The sequence below is a fragment of the Gymnodraco acuticeps genome, unplaced genomic scaffold (assembly GCF_902827175.1).
Source record: "Gymnodraco acuticeps unplaced genomic scaffold, fGymAcu1.1, whole genome shotgun sequence".
In the NCBI taxonomy this organism is placed as follows: Eukaryota; Metazoa; Chordata; class Actinopteri; order Perciformes; family Bathydraconidae; genus Gymnodraco; species Gymnodraco acuticeps.
The window spans coordinates 880,857-890,707 of NW_022990235.1; the positions used below are offsets into that span (position 1 = coordinate 880,857).

Genomic DNA, 9,851 nt, shown 5'->3' on the forward strand with positions numbered 1-9,851 from the left:
TGAGACAGGTGAATGGAAAACTACTGGTGAATGATGGAGCAGACTATGACAGAACCCCCCCCTTAATGGACGGCTCCTGACGTCCCTAAATGCTAATCTACAGAGGAGGGTGGGAGGTGGGATTAATACTCATCTGAAAAAGTTCTTTTGGCCTCCCTCTCCTGCCCCCTGTCGGAATCTGCGTCCTCATCAGAAGCCGGCCCCTCGCTGTCCTCCTCTGAAGAGCTGACGGTAAGAGGAGAGACTCTCCCTGTGTTTCTGCCCGTCGACGTGACGGTCTTAGACGGTTGCTCAGGATTACGCCGATGGAACTCCCTGATGAGCCGGGGGTCCAACACATGACGAGCTGGAACCCAAGCCCTCTCCTCAGGGCCGTAACCCTTCCAGTCCACCAGGTACTGGACTCCTCTTCCTCTGCGACGGGAACGAATAAGTCGTCGGAGAATGTACGTAGGCCCGCCGTCAATCATCCGGGGCGGTGGTGGGGGAGGGACCTTAGGAACCAAGGCACTCTCTCGCACAGGTTTGATCCTGGAAACGTGGAAGGTGGGATGGATCCGCAGAGTCCGAGGCAGTCTTAGCCTTACTGCTGCGGGATTGATTATCCTGACAATCTCAAAAGGTCCAATGAATCGAGGTGCAAGCTTCTTCGAATCCACCCGTAAAGGAATATCCCGGGAGGAAAGCCATACCTTTTGGCCCACCTGGTAGACAGGTGCTTTGGAACGTCAGCGGTTGGCAGAGGAGGCGTATCGGTTGGCCGAACAAACGAGAGTTCTCCGGGCTTGATTCCAGGTCCGTCGACAACGACGGATGAAAGCCTGGACGGACGGACAGGTAACCTCCCTCTCCAGGGCTGGAAACAGAGGGGGTTGAAACCCGTAAGCACACTGAAATGGGGACAACTTGGTGGCCGAACTGACCAGAGTGTTGTGGGCGTACTCGACCCAGAGCAGTTGTTTATCCCAGGCCGCTGGGTTCTTGGAGACTATACAGCGTAAGGTCGTCTCCATCTCCTGGTTCTTTCTTTCTGTCTGACCGTTGGATTGCGGATGGAAACCGGATGACAGACTGACCGTGGCCCCAAGGAGCGTGCAGAATTCCCTCCAGAACACTGAGGTAAATTGAGGACCACGATCGGAAACCACATCAGTAGGCAGCCCATGGAGCCGGAACACATGGAGCAGGACCAGCTCCGCCGTCTCTTTGGCTGAGGGGAGCTTGGGTATCGGCACAAAATGAGCCATCTTACTGAATCGGTCTACCACCGTCAAGATGGCAGTGTGTCCGTTGGACGGTGGCAGACCAGTAACAAAGTCCAGAGAAATGTGAGACCAGGGGCGATGAGGGATAGGCAGAGGTCGTAGGAGACCAGCAGGAGCTTGGTGAGAAGACTTGTTTTGATTGCAAACAGGGCAGGCATTAACAAATTCCCTGGTGTCCTCCTTAAGTGTTGCCCACCAGAACCTTTGCTGGACTACCTCCCATGTACGTTGGATCCCAGGATGGCAGGTGAGTCTGGAGTTATGAGCCAACTGGATAACATCAGACCTCAACGTCTGCGGAACGAACAGGCGGTTCGGCGGACAGGCACTGGGTCCCGGCTGGTCCTGCTGGGCGGCCTTGACCCTCTCCTCCACCTCCCAGATGAGGGCGGCGACGAGCTGAGGAGTCGGAAGGATGGTGTCCAAGCCCCTGGGAATGTTACCTCCCTCTCCAAACTGACGAGAAAGAGCGTCAGCCTTAATGTTCCGAGAACCAGGGCGGTAGGAGAGGGAGAAATTGAACCGAGTGAAGAAAAGGGCCCATCTAGCCTGTCGGGAATTCAGTCTGCGGGCCGACCGGATGTACTCCAAATTCTTGTGGTCGGTTCACACCAGGAAAGGTTGACTGGTCCCCTCGAGCCAGTGACGCCACTCCTCCAGAGCCAACTTCACTGCTAGCAGCTCCCGGTTTCCCACATCATAATTTCTTTCCGCTGGAGTCAAACGCCTTGAAAAGAAATCACAAGGATGGAGTTTTTGGCTGTTCATTGCTCGCTGAGACAGGATGGCTCCCACCCCCATATCAGAGGCATCCACCTCCAAAACAAACTGTCTTACAGGATCGGGTACTCGGAGGATGGGGGCGGAGGTGAACCTGGCCTTAAGGTTCTGGAACGCCTCCTCAGCCGAGGAGGACCACTGGAACATAACCTTAGAGGAGGTCAGGGCTGTGAGAGGAGCGGCCAAGGTACTGTATCCACGAATGAACCTCCGGTAGAAGTTGGCGAACCCGAGGAACTGTTGTAGCCGCTTCCGGGATTCTGGAACCGCCCAGGAAGTGACTGCATCAACCTTGGAAGGATCCATCTCGATACTCCCCTGTCCCACAATGTATCCCAGAAAAGAGACAGAGGATGTGTGAAACTCGCACTTCTCCGTTTTAACAAACAGCGAGTTCTCGAGCAATCTCTTGAGAACCGCCTGGACGTGGTGCACGTGTTCTTTCAGTGTCTTGGAAAAGATCAGGATGTCATCCAAGTAAACAAACACGTGTCGGTCCAACATGTCTCGGAGCACGTCATTTACCAACGCCTGGAATACTGCAGGGGCGTTGGTAAGCCCAAAAGGCATGACTAGGTACTCGTAGTGCCCCGAGGTGGTGTTGAAGGCTGTCTTCCACTCATCCCCCTCGCGAATACGTACCAAGTGGTACGCGTTACGCAAGTCCAGCTTTGTGAATATGGTTGCTCCCTGCAGCAACTCAAATGCAGAAGAGATAAGAGGCAGTGGGTATCGATTCTTGATCGTAATGTCATTAAGACCCCGAAAGTCGATACAGGGTCTTAGGGTCTTGTCCTTCTTCTCTACAAAGAAGAACCCTGCGCCAGCAGGTGATGAGGACGGGCGAATAATCCCAGCCGCCAGAGAGTCATTGATATAAGTCTCCATGGAAACTCTTTCCGGAGCAGACAGGGAGTACAATCGACCCCTGGGGGGGCTGGTCCCGGGATGCAGGTCGATGGCACAGTCGTAGGGCCGGTGTGGTGGTAAGGAAGTAGCCCTCGACTTGCTGAATACTTCCTTGAAGTCCAGATATTCCGGTGGAACCCCTGTAACATCTGGAACTTGGCTGGGGTTTACCGAACGCTGAGGCGCGGCAGCCTGTTTCAGGCAGATCAGATGACAAGAAGGACTCCAACCCAAAATGGCTCCCGTCTCCCAGTCAATGTTAGGGTTGTGGCGGCGGAGCCATGGATAACCCAGGATCAGCGGAATATGTGGAGACCGGAGAACATGAAACTGAATAGTTTCGTGATGGTTCCCAGACAGGAGCATGTGAACGGGTACAGTCTGATGAGTCACTGTCCCCAGCAGGTGACCGTCTAAAGCGTTGGCTGGAACTGGGCGAGACAAAAGAACCCGGTCTATTCCCAACTGCAGCATAAGCTTCTCGTCCATAATATTCGCGTCCGAACCAGAGTCAATAAAAACAGCAAGCGCCTGAGAGCTATCCGGTAATAGCAACCTGGCGTGGCTCAATGGTCTCTGAGTGGGAACAAATCCAGGGGTTTGGCTCACCAGTATGTTCCCCATTACTGCTGAGCCTTGCCTTTTACCGGGCAGTGAGAAACAAAATGGCCGGCCCGGCCGCAGTAGAGACACAGATTACGACGTCTGCGATGCTCACGTTCCTCCAAAGTGAGGTTGGTGCGACCCACCTGCATGGGCTCATCCCCCCCTGGTTGCGGCTCTGGAGTGAGGTGAGGTGTCGTAGCCAAACTCGGACGTCGGGGCGCCCAGGCATGTTGAACTCCCGCCGATCGTCGCTCCCGTCTCCGTGTCTGGATGCGCCGATCCATGCGGGAAGTCAGTTCAATCAACCCATCCAGTGAATTGGGCAGATCAAACGACACCAGCTCGTCTTTAATGTAATCCGCCAAACCACGCAGATAGGCATCACACTGGGCTGCAAAATTCCAGTTGCTGAGGCGGCTCCGGGTGCGAAACTCAATGGCATAATCCACCACAGATCCATTACCCTGGCTCAGGTTCAGTAGTCCTCCTGCAGCGTCTGGACCCACAGACACGGGTCCAAACACCTTGCGCAGCTCCGCAGAAAAAGCGGGGGAACGAAGAGCAGGCGGGTGTTTGTTGCTCCCATTCCGCTGTGCCCCATAGTCGGGCTTTCCCAGTCAAATGATTGACCGTGAAGGCCACACGAGCAGCTTCAGAAGCGAAAGTGTGTGACTGCAGCGCAAACAGGATAGAACAGTTCGTAAGAAACGGGCTGCAGCCCTCCGGTTCCCCGGCGTAGCGCTCCGGAGTTCCCACCCGAGGCTCCGGGGTAAATCCCATCAGAGGTGATGCAGAAGCCGGTGTCGACGGCATAGGAAGAGGCGCTGGAGCGACCACTCCTGCCACTAGCTGCTGCACAGTAGCCGTTAGCTGCTGTAGCTGCGCAGCTAAATAGGTTAGCGTCTGGTCATGTGAAGAGTTAGCATGATGAGCCTCGGTGGCCAGGGCGGCTATCGAGGCTTCCTGCCTCTGGAGAGCGTCCTCAACTCTCACGAAACGGTCTCTAGGTGCAGAGGAGTGCGCTGGGTCCATATTCTGGCCAGATTGTTCTGTCACAATCTTAAGGAGAACCCAAATGCAGCACTCGAGAAACCAAGGAGAATTGGTAATACACTTTATTGGAGATTCCACTGGATCTGAGGAATTCCAACCGAGCAGTTTAACGCACCGGAGGACAGCGGGCAGAAGGTGAGTCAGGGACAGGCAGAGAGTCAGGGAGTAAGCGAGGCGGTCAGCGGGGATACAGGCAGGGTCGGATAACAGGCCAGACAGGATAGTCGAGGGACAGGCAGGATCAGGGAACAGGCAGAGCAGGCAGATCGAGGACAGGCAGGGTCGGAACCGGGTAGGCAATCTAGTTTCAAACGCGGGAAAGACAAGCATGAGGCAAAGTACAATCTGGCAAAGAGTGTGTGTAAGGTGCGGGTTTAAATACTGGCAGAAGCTAATGGGTGCAGAAGAGAAAGAGAGTGAGCTAATGAGTGGGTGTGGAAAACAGGTGAGACAGGTGAATGGAAAACTACTGGTGAATGATGGAGCAGACTATGACAGTAATTGTGTTAACCTTTTGCTAGACAGAACACGATTTGTGGTTTCCTGTTTAAGAGTCCTTGGTTTGTCAGTGTCTACCATCTCATATCTATATTCCTGACGAGAAATTATAAGGTCTATTTAATGTGCCGAAGGTAAATAAAAAGCCTTCAACAACTCCCACTGTAATGTCTCAATGTGACATTAATAACAATGAACATTGTATAAAAGTATCTTAGAGCAGGGAGTGATAAACATGTCTTCTGTATGATGAAGATTAACAAGGGCCAGATATGTTTCTCCACAACAAGAAGAGAGTGAATACTGAATATATAATGTACACTTTGGGAAGGTTACTACATTCAGAACATTGCTTAATGAATTATTCAAGTAGGTTTATAACCGTTCTAATCAGTTCCTTATTTGATGCACTGAATCTAAGAGCTTCTGTTTTTTGCTACGCCACTGAGTCTCGATGAGAAGCGTATAGGAGCGGTATCAGTCCTTAGAAAACACACCTGAAAAACAGAGGGGGAGGTAGTTTACCTGTTAACGTCAGAGAAGATCTTTGAACAAGAAGCCCCCCCTCTGCATTTTGACCCAACACACAAAGCTGAACCGCAGGGAGACGAAGTTGAGTAAAGTTAGAACGATATTGGCAGATTCGGATTTCACGGATCAATAACTCATGAACAAAATGTTATTCAGACACAAATGACGTCTCCTAAGTATCGTGGTAAGGTTGACAACGAACTACAATCACATGTTGATAAAAAAAAAAGCCAATATGCGCCGTCCTCAAAACTGGACAAATTACATTGGTCTCTATCTGCAGCCGGAAAAGGGATGAGTGCTCAGGGACCGTCTGCAAAGTGCAACTCCGAAAAAAGAGAATACAATAATATTCAATAATATTCACTAGCGTCACTATTATACAGTAGAGTGCTACCAAACTCACTACACACATCAATAGTCTCCTGGTGGTTGGACTACAGCAGAGAGTTTGGAAGAATGTGCTTTTGAATAATCTTGGTGAATATTTATAGTGTCAAATCTTCAATAAATATGGTACAATCTTCAATAGCGTCACTATTATACAGTATATGTCTCCCAAACTCACTACACACATCAATAGTCTCCTGGTGGTTGGACTACAGCAGAGAGTTTGGAAGAATGTGCTTTTGAATAATTTTGGTGAATATTTATAGTGTAAAATCTTCAATAAATATGGTATAATCTTCAATAGCGTCACTATTATACAGTATATGTCTCCCACACTCACTACACACATCAATAGTCTCCTGGTGGTTGGACTACAGCAGAGAGTTTGGAAGAATCTGCTTTTGAATAATTTTGGTGAATATTTATAGTGTAAAATCTTCAATAAATATGGTATAATCTTCAATAGCGTCACTATTATACAGTATATGTCTCCCAAACTCACTACACACATCAATAGTCTCCTGGTGGTTGGACTACAGCAGAGAGTTTGGATGAATTTGCTTTTGAATAATTTTGGTGAATATTTATAGTGTAAAATCTTCAATAAATATGGTACAATCTTCAATAGCGTCACTATTATACAGTATATGTCTCCCAAACTCACTACACACATCAATAGTCTCCCGGTGGTTGGACTACAGAAGAGAGTTTGGAAGAATTTGCTTTTGAATAATTTTGGTGAATATTTATGGTGTAAATTCTTCAGTATTACTTTTAATAGCTTTTTTAACAGTTGAAGTGATTTTAATAACTGTGGTTTTCATTTTTGAAGAAAAGCTGATACATTATTGTTGCTGCTGACATATTGAAAAAGGTTTGGTTTAATTATACCGTATGCTACTTTTTAAAACAGTACCTCCATACCCTTTCAAACCACATTTATGTGGTTGATCCTCTGCAAGGGTCAAATGAAGTTGAGGACTCCAGAAAGGCTGCTTACAAATTTGGGTAATATCAAATATATTACAGGAAATACATTGGTTAAACGCACATTTGGTAAAGGCAAAGAGTAAGCGCCAATTACATTTTATTTCCTCTTGTTCTAGAGAGTATTTCAAGATGCGCCGGAACAGACTGGGAAAAGAGGACTGGGTTAGCATCAAATGGCAGCCTGGAAAAATAACCCACACCTTCCAGAAAGATGCCACCAGTTGTGGAGCCTTTGTCATGCAGGTGATTTAATGCAACATGTTGTGTTCATTAATAATAAAGCATTTTATTTTAAAGGGAAATTCAAAAACACGTCATAACGTCATGTTATTTTACCATCTGTCCAGATGGCCAAGATGACAGTGAAGGAATTTCCCAAAATTCCAAAGACGTTTCACATCAAGTCATCACAACATCTACGAAGAGACATGGCAGAAGAAATTCTCAGAGGATCAGGTATTAGCCAAAAATATGAAATGAATATATGGACGGCTTCCTGTAAATTGAACAGTAATACACCCGTTATTTTTTCAGTTTCAAAGGATGACTTCTGTTCCTTCTGTGGAATTGAGGACCTGCCCACAACTGCTGTTGATGCTGTTTGGGTGAGACTAAATGATGATTTTTTTTTAAACTCCAGAAGATAATCTGAATAATAGATAATATATAGATCATCTGGAGTTAGATTTCAGGAATAACATAAAAGTAATGACATTTTGTATATTTGTATGCATTACAGGTTTCCTTTTGTTTTTCTTATAATTTGTTAAAGTTTTAGCACAGTACAGATAACCTGAATAACAACAAATATTTATATATACTGTATATAAAAAAAAGTATAATCTCTTTAAAATATAAATGAATATGCCTGCTTTACAAGTGTCCTACACTTTACATTTTCTTAATATCTTTGTTGTATTTGTCCCCATGTAGATTCAGTGTGAAACTTGTGGGAGATGGTTTCACACGCAGTGCCTCGGAATGCCTGCTGCACGAATACCCAAAAAGAATACCCCGTGGTATTGTGTTTTGTGTATCCTCACAAACTAAAGAGGCTAGAGGTGAGTTTGTGTAACTTTTACCAGAGGTACCAGGATTTGGGGAGGTAAGGCTTGTAGTTTGAACTACTACCACAGTAGAAGTAGTGCACTTACAAACGGCATGTGGGGGGAAATCCAGCCCAGCCAGTGATTTGAAATCGGCTAAATGAAAGCTGAATTTTGTACAAAACAAATAAAAATCCAGAAAAAAGCTTTGCTAAAGATTTTGGGCAACTGAAGTAATGATTAATATGTTACGGTGTGTGAAGCAGGTAGGACCCAAATGCAGATTAACGTGAAAATTCCTTTATTTCAAGGCTAGGATATAAACAAAGACAAAACAGAACACTGATCGACGAACTAGTCATGACACAAGACAAAACGACAAAGACAGACAGAAAAACCAGAACTTAAATACACACAAGACTAATCACACAAACAAGACACAGGTGAGGAGGGAGGAGAAAACACAGGGACACCAGGTGAACACAATCGGGTAATCAGACACACCAGGGAAACTAACGACAGGGAACCACAGACAGATCTAAATAGGACAAAACACAACGCAGACAGAAAACCAAAGACAGATCTAGACAAGACAAAACACCATAAAGACAGATCGTGACATAATAATCACCTGTCCACAGTTTTAACTTGTTATATTCTTAATTAAGATGTTAAATATATTTTCAATTACAGATTAAAGTAGTCACAGATGTTCATGATGTTTTCCATGTCTGACATTAGATTGTGGATTTGTTCATTAATATTGTACAGTAAGATAGGTGAAAAGCCTGACATTTTTTATTTTTCAATGTTAACTTTATTTTGTCTGTTCCATCATTCACCAGTAGTTTTCCATTCACCTGTCTCACCTGTTAACCACACCCACGTTTTTGCTCACTGTCTTTCTCTTCTGCACCCATTAGCTTTACTACCAGTATTTAAACCCTCACCAGACACACACCCGTTGCCAGATCGTACTTTGCCTTCATGCTAGTCTTTCACGCGTGTGTTACTAGATTGCCTACCCGGTTCCGACCCTGCCTGTCCCCGACCTGCCTGCTCTGCCTGCTCTGCCTGATCCCTGATCCTGCCTGTACCTCCGTTGACCGCCTCGCCTGCTCCCTGACCCTCTGCCCGGCCCTGACTCACCTTCTGCCCGCTGTCCTCTGGTTCGTTTGCCTGCCCATCATCCGGCTGATACTGTTCTGTTATCCCTCTGCTCTGGTATTATTACAAATAAAGTTCATTACCAATACTCCTTGGTTTGGTTTCTCGAGTGCTGCATTTGGATCGTTCATAAGATTGTGACCATTTTACTGTTTCATAGCTAATGAAAAAGTTGTTTCATGTCTTAATTTATATATAACATACTGTAGCCTATATACAATGTGTAACATTGTATATACAGTATGTTATAATACATTATAAATCTTCCCCAAAATTATTCCAAAGCAGATTCTTCCAAACTCTCTGCTGTAGTCCAACCACCAGGAGACTATTGATGTGTGTAGTGAGTTTGGGAGACATATACTGTATAATAGTGACGCTATTGAAGATTGTACCATATTTATTGAAGATTTTACACCATAAATATTCACCAAAATTATTCAAAAGCAAATTCTTCCAAACTCTCTTCTGTAGTCCAACCACCGGGAGACTATTGATGTGTGTAGTGAGTTTGGGAGACATATACTGTATAATAGTGACGCTATTGAAGATTATACCATATTTATTGAAGATTTGACACTATAAATATTCACCAAAATTATTCAAAAGCAAATTC

At 46.2% G+C, this 9,851-nt stretch overlaps 1 protein-coding gene across 1 annotated transcript; it reads left to right on the plus strand.

Moving 5' to 3' along the window:
* The first annotated feature begins 4,951 nt into the window (after positions 1–4,951).
* LOC117548219 (methyl-CpG-binding domain-containing protein 9-like) lies at positions 4,952–9,323 on the plus strand. Its single transcript, XM_034219363.1, has 7 exons — positions 4,952–5,058; positions 6,946–7,040; positions 7,139–7,265; positions 7,370–7,478; positions 7,557–7,627; positions 7,956–8,083; positions 9,085–9,323. The coding sequence occupies exons 1-6, from the start codon at positions 5,008–5,010 to the stop codon at positions 8,070–8,072; spliced, it is 570 nt and encodes a 189-aa protein (XP_034075254.1). The 5' UTR covers positions 4,952–5,007; the 3' UTR covers positions 8,073–8,083; positions 9,085–9,323.
* The last annotated feature ends 528 nt before the right edge of the window (positions 9,324–9,851 follow it).

What these genes read in the sequence shown, in the direction of transcription:
- LOC117548219 (XM_034219363.1), top strand. Translation starts at nt 5,008, where the DNA reads ATGGGTGCAGAAGAGAAAGAGAGTGAGCTAATGAGTGGGTGTGGAAAA. An exon ending in AGAAATTCTCAGAGGATCAG is followed by an intron (nt 7,479 to 7,556) that starts GTATTAGCCAAA and finishes TTATTTTTTCAG; the next exon opens with TTTCAAAGGATGACTTCTGT. An exon ending in CTGCTGTTGATGCTGTTTGG is followed by an intron (nt 7,628 to 7,955) that starts GTGAGACTAAAT and finishes GTCCCCATGTAG; the next exon opens with ATTCAGTGTGAAACTTGTGG.